Below are 17,563 nucleotides of genomic sequence, written 5' to 3' on the forward strand. Positions count from 1 at the left end.
CTCTCCCACAGCAAAATGGTGTGTTGGAAAGATAGGGACATGCAAGTATGCATCCTTGATGTTCACAGAAGCTAGAAAATCTCCCTGATGAAGTGAAACTATGACAGACCGGTTGGATTCCATGTGATATTTTGGACTTCAATGAAGATATTTAAAAAGCCTTCAGATCCCAAACAGGTTGAATGCCCCCTTTTGGTTTTGGAACAGTGAAAAGGTTGGAGTAAATACCTTTAAATCATCTGAGAATATCTTGAAAAATCCAACATGTTTTCCAGTTTGTGATTTAGGCTTTTTTAGCTGGGACAAATGAGTAATTTTACCTCAAGTCTATCAAAGGAAACAGATCAGAACAAAATCATCCAGCAAAGATTTGTAAGACACATTATCATACAGAGCCTCAGCAAGAGGGGGATCAGAGGTCTCTACCACTGTAAGATACAGTTTCTGGAGGCTGTGCAGAGGTCTGTGTTAGCTCTGTCTGTGGTCAGTGTCACAAGCAGAGCTCAGTGGCGGAAAGTCCCATTTCAGATAGCCCCTGAACCTTCAGTCTACCGGGGTCCAGCTAGGGATTCCTAAGGAGGAGCCCCGGGTCCGAGTAGCTGTAGACAGAGCTCAGATTAACAGTATTCAGATGAAATCTTGATTTAAGGAAACAGATAATCATCAAAAGGAGAAAATGGTTAAAAAAATTGTTAAACAGTTCTCAATAGAGAAAAGATATCTATTCTCACAGGATACTAACAAAAACTTAAGCATGCTGGGAGGGAAGGGGTCTATACTTGGCTGGCCAATGGCTTTTTTGTTACGGTCCAATTCCTCCTGTAGGCAGCAGTATAACCCAATTGTCTCAGAATAAGACTCCTGTGTCCCTTAATGAATGAGAGCGAAATAAAGTTTAAATATATATGTGTGATATGTTTTAATTGCTAAAGATTTGTATTTCTGTCTATTCATTTCTGAGATTTACACAGTATTGCTACCCAGAAGACTCAGATTGGTGACCTTAGTTTTTCTCTGCCTTGTTTAAAGGTGAAGTATGGGCCTAAAAAACACTCCCATGCCGTAGTTCTTAGTCCAAAAAGAGAGCAGTGACTGTCAGGTCACTGCTCTGCTTCTCCAGCACTTACTGGAACACTGCGCTGAGGAACTGGTTGGCACAGCGGGCTCCAGCTCTCTGCTCTGTGATGAGGTGGAGCCTTTTTGTTAGGATCCTTCTTGAGCCTGCCACAGCTCTGCCCACTATCAGCTGATAGCGGGCAATAGCACGAAGTACAAAAGTAAATGTACTACTATAACCCACTAGAGAAATATGGCTAAAAGCTTTGGCAAAAATTCCTTTTAAGCAATACTGCCTATTCACTTCTGCTGTCTACAATTGGACAATAATGGAGCAGCAGAAAACCAATGAGCTGGTTGCTTTGCTCACTTTGTTCTTTCCTCCCATCAGCAAGTCCCTTGTTAGCACTGAAAAAAAACAAAAAAACAAAACAAAACCACACCTGCGTGTGTAATTCTGAACTGCACCTAAGAAGCACAGCACAATGTGCACCATCTGTGTGCTTTGGTGGTCTGCAATAAAATAATGCATGTCCTTTCTTCTTTACATTTTCCAGATGAATGCCACACAATAATATACATTATTAACACTTTTCAAGGAGGAACACTTGCATTCTTTTTTTTTTTTTTTTAGTAAATATACAATAATAGGGAGCAGTGGATGGGTGTAGGTGAGTAAAGTACACAAAACTAATTTGATCTATAATTAGTGATCTTCACTGGTCTTGGCAGAATTCAGTCCTGCAAGTGGATTGACAGCATTTGGCACAGACATTTTGGAGAAATTTGGGCTTAGTGTAAAACGGACCTTGCATTATGTGACATCAGAGGTCTTCCTGAAAGATCTTGGGAATGCCAAGGATCCCATATCTATTGAGAAGACCCTCCAGTACTAGGTTAAAAATATACGTAAGGTAACAAAAGTCCTGAAATTAGATATTTTGGAGGTCCTGCAACTAACTGCCATTGGGCTTTAATTCTGACAAAGCATTGACACAGGGATAAGGATCTTTATTTCAAGAGTCTCCATGAGACTGTATTTTCAAATCTCATTGGACCGAAGTGAAAAAACCTCTAGTAACTGTATCCTGGTGTGTTAGGCCTCATTCACACTGGCACTCCTGCATTTAGCTTTTCTAAATGATAGAGAAGTCACCTGGGTAAGTATATACAACTTATGTCTTCCAGATAATTTTTTCCTGTGTTTAGCTGATTCTGCTTTTTTATTATTATTATTATTATTATTATTATTATTATACAGGATTTAGATAGCGCCAACAGTTTGCTCAGCACTTTACAATATAATGGGAGACAATACATCAACAATACAGTTCAATACAAGAGGGATTGGAGGGCACTGCTCCTTGGAGCTTACAATCTAGGAGCTTTAAACCCCAAAACAAAAATATAATATATTGCAGCTCACCAATCATTAGATTTGGTGGCTGCATCAGTTTTCTTTGGCTTTTTTCCTCTCTGTTTTCACCTGGTGATCTGACCAGTAACACACCACCTGTATTATTGAGACACCACTTTGGAGGAATGAGCACAGCAGACAGCACCATTGTCAGTCTGAGGGGGTAGTGTTAAAGGTATTAGCAGATTTATATACACTAACAAACTCCAGTTCACACTTTATAATTAGTTACAGCAAAAATTTTTCTTGCCTTTTGGGATAAAGGTTTATATGAACATAAAAAAGGTGATCATTTTAATCATCCCTGCCATTAAGTGATTTGTCTCATCCATGTAAACTGATACATTCTGCGGGAGGGCTTGTGCTTTTGAAAAACAGACTTGCTAGCTAGTTCACCAGATGAAAATAGAAAACAAAAAAAGAAAGTGTAACCACTTGCCCTCCAGGGGACATTTCCCCCCCCCCCTTCCTGACCAGGCTATTTTTGAGATACGGTGCTGTGTTATTTTAACTGACAATTGCACGGTCATGCAACGCTGTACATAAATTAAGTTAATGTCCTTTTTTCCCCACAAATAGAGCTTTATTTCGATGATATTTGATCACCTCTGCGTTTTTATTTTTGCACTATAAACAAAAAAAGACTGACAATGTGAAAAAAAAAACCCAACATTTAACTTTTTGCTATAAAACATATTCAATAAAATGTTTTTAAAAAAATATAATTTCGACATAAATTTAGGTCAAAATGTATTCTACTACATGTCTTTGCTACAAAAAAATCCCAATACGTGTAAATTAATTTGTTTATGCAAAAGTTATAGTGTCTACAAATGGCGATATATACAGTATCTCACAGAAGTGAATACACCACTCACATTTTAGTAAATATTTTATTCTATCTTTTCATGTGACAACACTGAAGAAATGACACTTTGCTATAATGTAAAGTAGTGAGTGTACAGCTTGTATAACAGTTTAAATTTGCTGTCCCCTCAAAGTAACTCAACACACAGCCATTAATGTCTAAACCGCTGGCAACAAAAGTGAGTACACCCTAAATGAAAATGTCCAAATTGGGCCCAATTAGCCATTTTCCCTTCCCAGTGTCAAGTGACTCATTAGTGTTACAAGGTCTCAGGTGTGAATGGGGAGCAGGTGTGTTAAATTTGGTGTTATTGCTCTCACTCTCTCATACTGGTCACTGGAAGTTCAACATGGCGCCTCATGGCAAAGAACTCTCTGAGGATCTAAAAAAAAGAATTGTTGCTCTACATAAAGATGGCCTAGGCTATAAGAAGATTGCCAAGACCCTGAAACTGAGCTGCAGCACGGTGGCCAAGACCATACAGCGGTTTAACAGGACAGGATCCACTCAGAACAGGCCTCGCCATGGTCGACCAAAGAAGTTGAGTGCACATGCTAAGCGTCATATCCAGAGGTTGTCTTTAGGAAATAGACATATATGAGTACTGCCAGCATTGCTGCAGAGGTTGAAGGGGTGGGGGTGTCAGCCTGTCAGTGCTCAGACCATATGCCACACACTGCATCAAATTGGTCTGTATGTCTGTCGTCCCAGAAGGAAGCCTCTTCTAAAGATGATGTACAAGAAAGCTCACAAACAGTTTGCTGAAGACAAGCAGACTACTTGATTACTGGAACCATGTCCTGTGGTCTGATGAGACCAAGATAAACGTATTTGGTTCAGATGGTGTCAAGCGAGTGGCGGCAACCAGGTGAGGAGTACAAAGACAAGTGAGTCTTGCCTAAAGTCAAGCACGATGGTAGAAGTGTCATGGTCTGGGGCTGAATGATTGCTGCCGGCACTGGGGAGCTACAGTTCATTGAGGGAACCATGAATGCCAACATGTACTGTGACATACTGAAGCAGAGCATGATCCCCTCCCTTCAGAGACTGGGCCGCAGGGCAGTATTCCAACATGATCATGACCCAAACACATCTCCAAGACGACCACTGCCTTGCTAAAGAAGCTGAGGTTAAAGGTGATGGACTGGCCAAGCATGTCTCCAGATTTAAACCCTATTGAGCATCTGTGGGGCATCCTCAAACTGAAGGTGGAGGAGCGCAAGGTCTCTAATATCCACCAGATCCATGATGTCGTCAGGAGTGGAAGAGGACTCCAGTGGCAGCCTGTGAAGCTCTGGTGAACTTCATGCCCAAGAGGGTGAAGGCAGTGCTGGAAAATAATGGTGGATACACAAAATATTGACACTTTGGGCCCAATTAGGACATTTTCACTTAGGGGTGTACTCACTTTTGTTGCCAGCGGTTTAGACATTAATGACTGTGTGTTGAGTTATTTTGAGGGGACAGCAAATTTACATTGTTATACAAGCTGTACACTCACTACTTTACATTGTAGCAAAGTGTCATTTCTGCAGTGTTGTCACATGAAAAGATAGAATAACATATTTACAAAATGTGAGGGGTGTACTCCCTTCTGTGAGAACCTATATGGGAATTTTTATTTATTTATTAATCTAGAAATGTCGGTGATCAGTGACTTGTAGCGGGACTGACACTGTGTGGGAACTGACTAACTGCCACTGACATCCCCAGTGACACTAATACAGTGATCAGTGCTAATAAAAAGCATTGACACTGTACTAATGACACTGGGCAGGAAGGGGTTAACATCTGGGTCAATTAAAGGGCTAACTGTGTGCTGGGTGTGTTTCACATTATGTGCTGTTTTACAACGGAGACATGCTGCTTTATATTTCTCTGCTGTGCAGAGAAATACAAAGCAGCATGTCCTTGCTGACAGGAGAGATATGTGTGTTGTTTACACACAGGTCTCTCCCGTCAGCTTTCCCCAATGATAACTGAGTGCCGGCAGGGATTCGCCGACTGGGACATGGTGGTTGACATCTCTAGTCACCAATGGCGGCGTGGGTAGGGCGTGGCGTGCGTGCCTCCTACCAGTAATGCAAATCACGTATATATACTGTCAGGTCCATAAATATTGGGACATTGACACAATTCTAACATTTTTGGCTCTATACCCCACCACAATGGATTTAAAATGAAACAAACAAGATGTGCTTTAACTGCAGACTGTCAGCTTTAATTTGAGGGTATTTACATCATAATCAGGTGAACGGTGTAGGAATTACAACAGTTTGCATATGGGCCTGCCACTTGTTAAGGGACCAAAAGTAATGGGACAGAATAATAATCATAGATCAAACTTTCACTTTTTAATACTTGGTTGCAAATCCTTTGCAGTCAATTACAGCTTGAAGTCTGGAACGCATAGACATCACCAGACGCTGGGTTTTATCCCTGGTGATGCTCTGCCAGGCCTCTACTGCAACTGTCTTCAGTTCCTGCTTGTTCTTGGGGCATTTTCCCTTCAGTTTTGTCTTCAGCAAGTGAAATGCATGCTCAATCTGATTCAGGTCAGGTGATTGACTTGGCCATTGCATAACATTCCACTTCTTTCCTTTAAAAAACTCTTTGGTTGCTTTTGCAGTATGCTTTGGGTCATTGTTCATCTGCACTGTGAAGCGGCGTCCAATGAGTTGTGAAGCATTTGGCTGAATATGAGCAGATAATATTGCCCGAAACACTTCAGAATTCATCCTGCTGCTTTTGTCAGCAGTCACATTATCAATAAATACAAGAGAACCAGTTCCATTGGCAGCCATGCATGCCCACGCCATGACACTACCACCACCATGCTTCACTGATGAGGTGGTATGCTTAGCATCATGAGCAGTTCCTTTCCTTCTCCATACTCTTCTCTTCCCATCACTCTGGTACAAGTTGATCTTGGTCTCATCTGTCCATAGGATGTTGTTCCAGAACTGTGAAGGCTTTTTTAGATGTCGTTTGGCAAATTCTAATCTGGCCTTCCTGTTTTTGAGGCTCACCAATGGTTTACATCTTGTGGTGAACCCTCTGTATTCACTCTGGTGAAGTCTTCTCTTGATTGTTGACTTTGACACACATACACCTACCTCCTGGAGAGTGTTCTTGATCTGGCCAACTGTTGTGAAGAGTGTTTTCTTCACCAGGGAAATAATTCTTCGGTCATCCACCACAGTTGTTTTCCGTGGTCTTCCGGGCCTTTTGGTGTTGCTGAGCTCTCCGGTGAGGTCCTTCTTTTTAAGAATGTTCCAAACAGTTGTTTTGGCCACGCCTATTGTTTTTGCTATCTCTCTGATGGGTTTGTTTTGTTTTTCCAGCCTAATGATGGCTTGCTTCACTGATTGTGACAGCTCTTTGGATCTCATCTTGAGAGTTGACAGCAACAGATTCCAAATGCAAATAGCACAATTGAAATGAACTCTGGACCTTTTATCTGCTCGTTGTAATTGGGATAATGAGGGAATAACACACACTTGGCCATGGAACAGCTGAGAAGCCAATTGTCCCATTACTTTTGGTCCCTTAACAAGTGGGAGGCACATATGCAAACTGTTGTAATTCCTACACCGTTCACCTGATTTGGATGTAAATACCCTCAAATTAAAGCTGACAATCTGCAGTTAAAGCACATCTTGTGCGTTTCATTTCAAATCCATTGTGGTGGTGTATAGAGCCAAAAATGTTAGAATTGTGTTGATGTCCCAATATTTATGGACCTGACTGTATATATATGTGTGTATATATATATATATATATATATGTGATTTTGCACAGCCCTGCTGCTCTGTAGTACTAATATAGAGCGGCAGACAAGAGGTAAAAAAAAGAAAACAAATGCAGCAATCACATCTAGAATTGGTAAGCTGCGATATAATAAAATGTTTGCTTTCGAGTTTAGTACTGCTTTATAGCAAGATTAGGTGCATTTAGAATGTCTAATCGGATCCTGGATGCACAGAATTCAATGCTTTCTAAACGCAGCTGAATTGACTGCAGTTAAAATGCACAGTGTGAATGGCACCATTAAAAAATCATTACATGCATTTATAAAAATGTTCTCTAAAATGCATATGAATGCAGATTGGACAGTGCCTGTGTAAATGAGGCCTTAGTTTTGTTTTCTTTTAGTTTCTTTTCTGGTCCTTTGGAACCCATTCCTATGTTGTACACTGGGCCTCAACTGCTGTATCTAGCCCCCTGGAGCCCAACCAGCAGCCTGGGGGCCAAATTTGGCCCTTTGGCACTTTTTGTGCAGCCCTTGGGGCCCCTGCAGACACTAATCTATGTTTCCCTATTGCCCTGTGATAACGCTGATCTCTAGCAGTCTCTTGTATTATGCCTCTGATTGTCTCCTGAACCGTGTCCCTAATCTCCAACCATTCCTATAGCATGTTCACAGTCTCTGAAATTCTCCTGCAGCATGTTCATCATACCCATAGTCTTTGACTATATCCTGTTGCGTCTGCTGTCTCTGACAAGGAATATTTATGAGTTTAACCACTTGCTGACCACAGATAGCTGAATGATGACTTCACCGCGGCCATATGACGTCTTCCCAGAACGTGCCCTCCCGCACGCCCCCGGGAGCTTGCACCTGGCAATCTCCATGATCGCTGTGTCCTACGGACACAGCTGATCATGTGATGTGGTAAAAGGCCAATCACAGCGGCCTTTTACCACGTGATCAGCCGTTTCCAATGACACAACAGATCACTGGTAAATGCAGTTGCCGGTTATCGGCTGCACGTTCCTCACGCTGTCACAGGAGGTTTCAGCACCAATCATCAGAGCATTGATGATCAGTGCCCAGCAGTGCCATCCACCTGTGTCCAGCAGTGCCACCCACCTGTGCCCATCAGTGCCACCAGTCAGTGCCCATCATTGTTGCATATCAGTGCCACATATCAGTGCCAGCTCATCAGTGCCCATCAATGCTGCTTATCAGTGCAGTCTCATCAGTGCACATCAGTTAAGGAGAAAAATTACCTGTTTGCAAAATTTTATAATAGAAACAAAGAAAAAAACTTTTCCCAACATTTTTGCTCTTTTTTTGCTTATAACGCAAAAAATAAAACACCCAGTGTCGAGTACATACCACCAAAAGAAAGCTCTATTTGTGTGAAAAAAAATTATAAAAATTTCATATGGGTGCAGTGTTGCATGACCGTGCAACTGTCACTCAAAGTGCGACAGCGCTGAAAGCTGAAAATTGGCCTTGGCAGGAAGAGGGTATAAGTGCCTGGTAGGCAAGTGGTTAATGTGCAGCACTTGAGCCCCTTCCACAATACCAAAAAGTTGACCACCACTGATCTAACCTCTTCCTGAGCCCGTCATCAAACAGTTAAATGCCAGAGCCTCTGTAAGCAGCACAGTCCTTTGCTATACCAAGTCCAGTCCACTTTTAAATGGATATGTTAAAATGTTGGACTCAAAGATTGTATACTTTTATTCATATGCTCTGTCCAAGGAAGAACGGCATATTTTATTAAACCAGTGCCTTTTCTATGAGTCACCTGCTGTATTAATCACATCAGCAAATCAAACCCTCCCTTTAAAGATGAACCCCAATCAGCCATAAACAAATTAGTAGTGGGTGTCCCATCCTGAATAGAAAGGTATAAATGCTAGTTTAGGTTAGTGGAAGTTTGATGTAGAGGAATACTAATTTTTTTCCTGGTCCCTACAGCAGCCGGCACTCTGCTCTGCTCCTGCAATTTGGGAGGACCCTTTCACATCCTTACATACAACGCAGGACTGCTGGGCCTGCATTGTATGCAATGACATCCGATAGTGAACAGCCATACAATGGTGCAGAGGAGCTGCTTCGTGGGACTGGTCATATGGCTGTGAAAAAGTTTGCAGAAGTGAAGAAGTTCAGTATTTCTCTGGTTTAAACCTCCCCTATGTAAAAAGGGGGAAATCAGAGATTTTATGTGGCTGACTGGAGTTTATATTTAAAATTCTAGTGCTTGAAAAGAAACAGACAACTCTACTTTTGGACCATTTTTATACCCAGGACCTAGGTTATACGATATTATTTTATGTTTTTGGTTTTATTACTTTACAAAATAATACTCAAGAGTGTTCTTTGCTGTTATTTTGCTTTAATGCATGTAAATAGTACAGAAATACCTATCTTTTCATTGTCCTCAGTTGTAAAATTGGCTTTTTTTATAATTATATAGTACATTAAACTGTTTAATAAATGTATATAAAACTTTATTAGGCAACTAAAACTTTTAGAGAAAAGTAGTAAACAGTCAAGTTACTTTAATAACCTTTATAACGTAATTCAATCTGCAAACTCCTGTCTTCTGTGGCCCCTCCTAAGGGACTCTGAAGATTAATTGCCGTGTGATATAATTAACAAAAAGGACTTTTGTTTGTGTTCCACATTATTTTAAGCGGATCTAAACATATTGCGGACATTTAAGTCACTTATGTAGAAGCCATTATTCAAGGTATGCATTGGTTGGGGGTGAAAAAACAGTCCTTAATTAGCAGTTGTCTTTTGTTGTTGTACGAGTTTCTATTCCTATGGGTTTGTCTTCTGCTAAGCAGCATGAGGTTAGACATGATGGATGATGGCTCAGAATATAGACGAACGAAGAAGAAAGACCGAGTCCCTCGAGAACACCCACAGCTGTAACTTCAAATGCAGTTTTCCACCTCCAGTATAATAATGAGAGGACACTAACCAAAATAAAGTACTCTCATTGAGCACCTCCGCTGGTGCAACATGTACAGCGGCGGAGTACAGCAAGAACGTGTAAGGGGAACACAGGGTTGCTTGGATGTGATAGAAAAAGTGAGCTTACAGAACAATAGGTCACACAGAGATCAGATCTTATGATGTCTATGAATTGCAGCAGAGGAATAACTGTACAGATCACAGCTTTTTAGATGGAGTTACATAGGAGACTGATCACTGGTCTCTGCAGAACCTGTCAACCATTCAGAGTCTTTTACTAGTCCACCTTCTAACCCACTAATGCTCACTTTCCCTTTGTTCCCATGCTGCTCGGGCACAGACACCACAAGCATCCAGTACTTCAGGGTATAGGGAAACATGTGACCTCCCCCCAGGGTGTATGGCTGCAAGTGGTGACATCATTAACTCTATGTAAGCTCCATCACCATCCATGAGTTGGGAAGGGTTGGGGGTGGGCTAGATAAGTTACTTTGTCTGTTGTCACTTCCAAGGTGGGGGGGGGGGGGGGAGTAAAATGCAGTTAAGTGAAGTCTACCACTCTAAACATCCAACTACAGTGGATGTGAAGGAAATGTTTTTTGGGGAGCTAATGGACCAGCATGACAGCCAGGGAGAGAGCATTTTAGAAGGCGTTATGTAGTAGTTTACATATTTCTTTTATGACAAATATAATTTATATGTAGCTATAAACATTTTTGCATTGGTTGACAGTAGAAAAAATATCCCATTCCCATCTATTCTAAATGCTGATATTAACAGTAACCGGGTATGATTCATGCATTTTATGTGTGTTTGTATTTGTGTATGTGTGCCAAACAATAGACCATTACGTGATGCTCATGGTTCCAGTCTCCACATTGTGACAAATCTCAGCTATATGTCAATTATTTAATAAGTCCCCATATAAAGGTAAAGCATAATGAGATTAAATAGTGCAGATCAGCTACTATAACAGCAATGGAGTGGGGGTGATTTACTAAAACTGGTGCACACAGAATCTGGTGCAACTGTGCATCATAACCAATCACCTTCCAGGTTTTATTGTCAAAGCTTAATTGAACAAGCTGAAGTTAGAAGCTGATTGATTATGCACAGCTGCACCAGATTCTGTGTGAACCCATTTTAGTAAATCCCCCCAATGTGTTGTTACTTATAGACATTTGAAGATTGACTAATCCAGTCAATTATTGGAAACATCTATATCTGTAGGCAGACCTCTGTGGACAAACCCATTGCTAACAATACTAAGTACTAATGATCAGTAATCAGAAATTGATTTTCCAAGATGTTTACGGTTACCCTACCTACCCTACCCTGAGATAACGTGCAATTAGCAGAGAACACTAGGCATCATGAAAGGTTTACACCACCTATAGTCGTCAGAAGACCAGATTGGATAATTATAGGATACGTTTACCTTTCATAACATGTTACACCCATGATCAGGGTGTAAAAATTTACAATTGGACGGGTCCCAGCAACCCCCCCCCCCCCCCCATACCCATTGTGACAGCTAGCAAGGGATCTTCTTCTCCCCACTAGCTGTCAAAATTTTAAAAAAACATGGCCGTGCAGGGCTCTGCCCGCCTGTCTGGCCACGTCACTCATTCGCAGTTTTCTGTGAATGGGAAAAACTACAGGTCGCAGCAGCCATTGTGGCTGTTGACTTGTAGTTTTCAATGAACTAATACGGCGCTCCACAGTGCTGAGGCAGTTCATTGAGCCTTCCCATCAGTAAGTATCTGCTTGCCCGTACAGGATGTATGAGCAAGCAGATATACTGACAGGTCTGGGAGAGACCTCCATGGCACCAGCGATCTGCTGATCACTGGTGAAATGCTTAAAGGCTCCACAAACGAAAAATAATAAATGCTCATTTTTTTACCTGCAAAAAAAAAATAAAAATGTGTTATTATTTTTTGTTAAAAGGTGAGCTTATCCTTTAACAAAAGGACTGAAACAGTTTACAGCTTTAAAGTTTTACCCTCATAACAATTGGTGCAGGCTTTTACTATAGCCAGACATCAGGCTGGCGGAAATGGGAGTGAGTGTGAAACAGAAGCAGTGCTGTCTGCCAACATAGTTAGCAGTGAACAAAATATAATTGATCCTGATCACTTGCATTGCAAATGTCCACTTGTTTCTAGACAGAGAAGGTAGCGCTGCTCCAGGTATGCTCGCCACTCCCATACTCCTCAATCCTTCAGCATGTGTACTGGCCTAGTTCACACACGTGTTGTAGATCAAACTAAAGTCCAGGAGGCTGCACTAAAGCACATATCCACTTTATTGTATAAAAAGGCAGCTTAAAAACACCATACTGTATGCCAGTGGGGGGAAAAAAGGTTCACGCATACTGTGCTAACCTCAGCGCTTAATCATAACCCTGTGATTATATATCATAACTCATGGGGTTATGATTAAGTGCTGAGGTTAGCGCGATACACGTGAACCTTTTTTCCCCCACTGGCATATAGTATGGTTTTTATAAGCTGCTTTTCTATACAATAAAGTGGATATGTGCTTTAGTGTGGCCTCCCGGACTTTCCTTTGGTCTCCATTTGTTTCTAGATTGGGGCCTGATTATACAATACATTTTGGCTCTCTGGGGGTGATCTTACCCTTACTGGTGGTTGTGATGAGTGTTCTGATTGAGATGTACTTTGAAATGGAAGGGGTGCGTTTAGGTTAAATCTCTCCCTGAGAGCATGTCTATTACTGTGATTGTATTACAGGCCAGTTTTTTTTAACTGAATTTGAATTTAGGGTGACATGTCTATCTGGCATCATGGGGTTTTTTTTGCCTTGAAGAATTTGAGGTATCTGCAGTTTAGTCAACACAGAGTGGAAAGTTAGCTATAGGATATTTTTTTCAATTGCTATTATTCTATCATTAGAGATTTCCATGGGCACTAACATATGATAGTGCCCTGATGGAATGTCCCTCCACTCATCCCAGGTTTTTCTGGGTTTCTATTTATGTAAGAATGTGGATGTGCCTTAGTCTTATATTGTCCCCCCTTAGTCTCAGATCTCCCCTGGTGATGTGGGAGGTGGTGGTGGGTTTTGTGTGTTTTTTTTTTTTCCGCTTTCTTTCTCTCTTCCTTTCCTCTTGTCCAATTATCTCCTCTCTTCCCTGGGTCCATGGAGTTGACCATAATTATGTATCTGTTTTGGGACTGCTATTTTGATATTATGTATCATTATATATTATTTTATCTTATTGCATTTTTTTGTTATCATTGTTAGCCACATCAACATATTGTACAAGCAAAGATCCTGAGCAAGCAAGCTATATGCAAACCGTCTCTGGATTTCTATAACATATGTAATATGGCAATTCTGCTATTAATTACATTTTAATGTATAACTAAAGCTGTAACGTTTATATATACATAATATTGTGTTTGACGCAATATTTGTGTTAAACATATTGACACAATCCCTCTCCTAAAGGAGGCTGGAATGTTTTTTTATTTCTAGGTTGCCACTTCACCAACTTCCAATCGATGTGAATAGGAAGTTTTGTGTAAACACCAAATTTTAAAAAGTGAAATTCTTTTGGAGATCCAGGTTCTAATGTTTTGGCTGTATTCCATGCAATAAAATAGAATACAAAATGTTGTCATTGCAGATTTACACCAAAACATCTTGAACCAAAGCCATGCTCAAAAAACATGGTCTTTTTTCCTTTTCACAAAGTAGGTGTGAACTCACTCCTTCCTCTCAACAGAAGGCAGGAACTGTCATAGTGCTGTTTGCCCAAACTAACTTCCATATTATATGCTTTCTACATTTTAGAAACAATCCAACAGGCAGTTCCAGTAGACAGAGCAAGCTCAGTGATAGATTCCAGAATGCTGCATGATGGCAAGGTGGCATAATAGGGCAATAGGGGCATAGAAAATTCTTCGTCATAGGCCACGGCTACAAGTACTGTATTTGAGAAATAAAAACAAAACAAAAAAATACCACAATTTTATATATTAAACCTTAAATCAAGGTTAAAAACCATGTTTGTTTTATCTTTGGATGTTTGGAAAGAGGTATACCGCTGCCTCATCTACACCAAGCACTCTATGACTAATTATGTGCTGAATCTGCAAAAACATTTTGTACTTTGAAAACAGAAAATGCTGCTTGATGAAGCAAATTTTACATTTAAAATGCCACAGATGATTTTCCCAAGCACAGCCAAGTATCAGAAGAGCACGTAGAGCCAGCCTACATATATCCTTATTCAGATTATGTTGAAAAAAGATTCACTATAAAGTACCTGGACTTGGACATCCTTCGATAACAGGATCCTGCTGAGTTGCCACAGATTGCAAGGCTATAAATGGAAAGAAAAGGTAAGTCAGCAAAGGATATGGCAAATATCAGCTCTGCAAGAATCGTCATAGATCAGCACTTTCTTTGCCACAGGGCACTAAAACCCATGGAATGCAGTGCCCGCCACGGGCGGAACAAATCTCACTTTCCACACAACTAAATGAGTACAAGAGCGCAGGAGTACAGTGCCTCCCTGTCATTCCTGTCTGATAGAATTATCCAAGGTCACATTCTGACTATATCACTGCCTGCTGCCAAAATCCCTTTAAACAGAGTAAAAGAGGAAAATAAGGTGGTGTACAGCAAGGCTCACACAAAGTTTTATTTATAGTACCTTGTCCTTGTTGTTGTCCTTGTGACTGCAAGACGCTCTGCCCAAGCTCCCCGTTCAACCATAGCTGCATTCTAATGAATGGTTCCCGGCCTTTCTGGGTCAGCTTGCTCCAGGGTTTCGGCCTGGATAGCATGTCACTGACACTGCCCTGTGACAGGCCCAGCACCTGAAAATTCAACACACAGGTTTTGTCAGAAATAATGCTCTTACTGGCATAGGTTTGGCCCTGGTTTTACCAAGTACAGGATCTTGTACCAGAGCAAGCAGATCAGTCTAGTATTATACTACCAACTTTATAAAGTGATATGCAAGTATTATATGCACAAAAAAAAAAAATCACATGTACATTGTGGAAAATCAATTTAAATAACTAAAATAAAAGCAAGCACGTGATAGACTAAGTGAACATTAAAGACAAACTTCAGCCAAATTTTCTATTTGATTTTGGATAGAGTAGGGAAGAGTTGCAATTTCTGTCACATTTTAATATCTGTGACTCCTTCGGGAAAATGTTGCCTTATTTGATGTGAAAGGGACACAGGGAGAAAGAAAGGGAGGCGCTTATGTCACTAGGACATTCTAACCCTTCCTCACTTTACTAAAAATGTGTTGTAACCAGTGAAAATATTTCTTCTCATTCAGCCTGGGTTCAGAATTCGGTTTCATCACTCCAGAGAACATGTCTCCACTGCTTTAGAGTCCAATGACGGTGTGCTTTACACCACTGCATCCGACGCTTTGCATTGCACTCGGTGATGTAAGGCTTGGATGCAGTTGCGTAGCAAAGAAATTTCATGGATAAACTTATTGCACAGGTGGCAACCTATCACGGTACCACACTTGAATTCACTGAGCTCCTGAGATCGACCCATTATTTCACAAATGTTTGTAGAAGCAGTCTGCATGCCTAGGTGCTTGATTTTATACATCTGTGGCCATGGAGTTGATTGGAACATCTGAATCCAGTGATTTGGAGGGCTGGCCCAATACGTTTGGCAATATAGTGTAGATGGATATAAAAAACTGACAGTGGCTCTAACCTTTTTCTACTTTGTCCAAAACAAAATCAGACCACGGAGAACAAGGCTTTCTGCCCATGCAGCAGCTAAGCAATAATAAAAAGATTGAGAAACACGGGCCTAACGCATTACCCCAGTTTTGAGGGACAGGGGATCTTAATGCTGCTGTGCTCAGGCAGCATTAACAGCCCTGTCACACTCACCTCTCACGTAACCCTCCTGGAGCTCCGCTCACCAGCCAATGACGAGTGACGTTGCATCCGTGCACGTCACCTCTCCCATCCACAGGACAGTATTATCACCTACAAGGAAGGGCACTTCATAGGACAATGTTATCAGAGCGGCAGATGAGGGGTTAGTGGAGTCGCAGCAGTGCGGCGGTTGGCATCTCATGTCTTGGCCTATGGTTGGCATATACTGTATTTGCTCTGTCAGCCGTGAGACTTTGCAAAATTATAATTCACTTTTTCCCACCCTCCATTCACCCCCTTCCCTGCCCCATCCCTCTGGCCTAACACAGAGGAGAGAGTCACGGGTTACAGCACACCTAAATTGTTAGCTAAACTCCTGAACCACCAAGTGCCTTACCCATCCCCCAGTTAATGGTTATCACTTGAATTATTTTTCACATTATGGGCGTAAGTGGGGCCTCATGTCCAAATTTTGCCTAAGGTCTTATAAAGCCTAGAGCCGCCTCTGTTGAAGGGGAATCTGGTGTAAGAGGGGGCTCTGATGTAAGGGGGGACTCTGATGGGGGCCCTTACTTAAAGTAAAAAGGTTTTATATTTTTCTGTGCATGGCTGCATCTCTTCTCCCCTCTCTTCCTTTCCCAAAGGCACTCAAGCAATCAAATGCAACGAGGAGGACGTGGGGGGGGGGGTGTTGCTACGCCCTGCTGTGTGTCTATGGAGCCATAGATGTACAGCATGGGAGAAAGCACGCACCGTGTGCCCCCATAGCAAACGGGTTGTATAGGGGACACACCAAGAAGAAAAGAAGCCAAGATAGCTGACGGGGGACCCGAGAAGAGGATGATCGGGGCTGCTCTGTGCAATACCACTGCACAGAGCAAGTGAGTATAACATGTTTGTTACTTTAAATTTAAAAACATTTACCTTTAAAAACACTTTAGGGTACTCTAATGTAAGGGAGACGTTGATGGGGACCCTGATGGGCACTCTGATGTATGGGGGACTTTGATGGGGGAACTAATGTAAGGGCAGACTTTGATAGTGACTTTGAAGTAAAGGGTACTCTAATGAGCTTAAGTTTATTCTGAACTTCTTTGCTTTACTAAATTTTTTGCTCTGTTGTTCTGAATCATGTCATGCAGATTACAAAAAAAAAAAGCTCAAAGTAAAATGTCAATCATTTAAATTCTATTGATTCATTTATAAATGATTTAGACTTTTTTGGCCTGCAAACATTTGTAAAATATATAATGTGGCCCTCATTCAGAAAAGTTTGGAGACCCCAGCTTTATAGTAAGCTTAAAAATGGGATACCATTTTTTTTGGTACCCCAATAAAGATTCCCTTAAAACATTCACTAATGTATTTTATAGATGTAAACAATCCAAAAGCCAGATTTGAAAAAAAATTTAATTTGTTACTACAAAGTGAAATTAATTATCTGCAGTATACACAAACAGAAAAAACGAACTTAATCTTTGTTATCAGCATTATCAATTCCAATTATGAGTTTAAATTTACATATAATCCACAGGTGTGTCCTTCATCAAGACACACGCTTTGAGGCTGAATCAATGGAGCAGTTACCTGTATCCAACAGTAAGGCT

General features: G+C 41.1%; 1 protein-coding gene across 2 annotated transcripts in view; it reads right to left on the reverse strand.

Annotated features, from left to right (window-relative positions):
- Window positions 1-17,563, reverse strand: part of CUX1 (cut like homeobox 1) — a 459,567-nt gene that overhangs the window by 50,810 nt on the left and 391,194 nt on the right. For both annotated transcript variants that reach the window (XM_089683746.1, XM_089683747.1), the window contains 2 exons: window positions 14,747-14,912; window positions 14,357-14,413 (listed from right to left, as the gene is read on the reverse strand). In XM_089683746.1, the coding sequence (XP_089539872.1) occupies window positions 14,357-14,413; window positions 14,747-14,912 (223 nt within the window). The remainder of the gene's footprint in view (window positions 1-14,356; window positions 14,414-14,746; window positions 14,913-17,563) is intronic.

This window comes from Staurois parvus, unplaced genomic scaffold (genome assembly GCF_062004578.1).
Source record: "Staurois parvus isolate SC_StPar_1 unplaced genomic scaffold, SC_StPar_1.0 ptg000321l, whole genome shotgun sequence".
NCBI lineage: Eukaryota > Metazoa > Chordata > Amphibia > Anura > Ranidae > Staurois > Staurois parvus.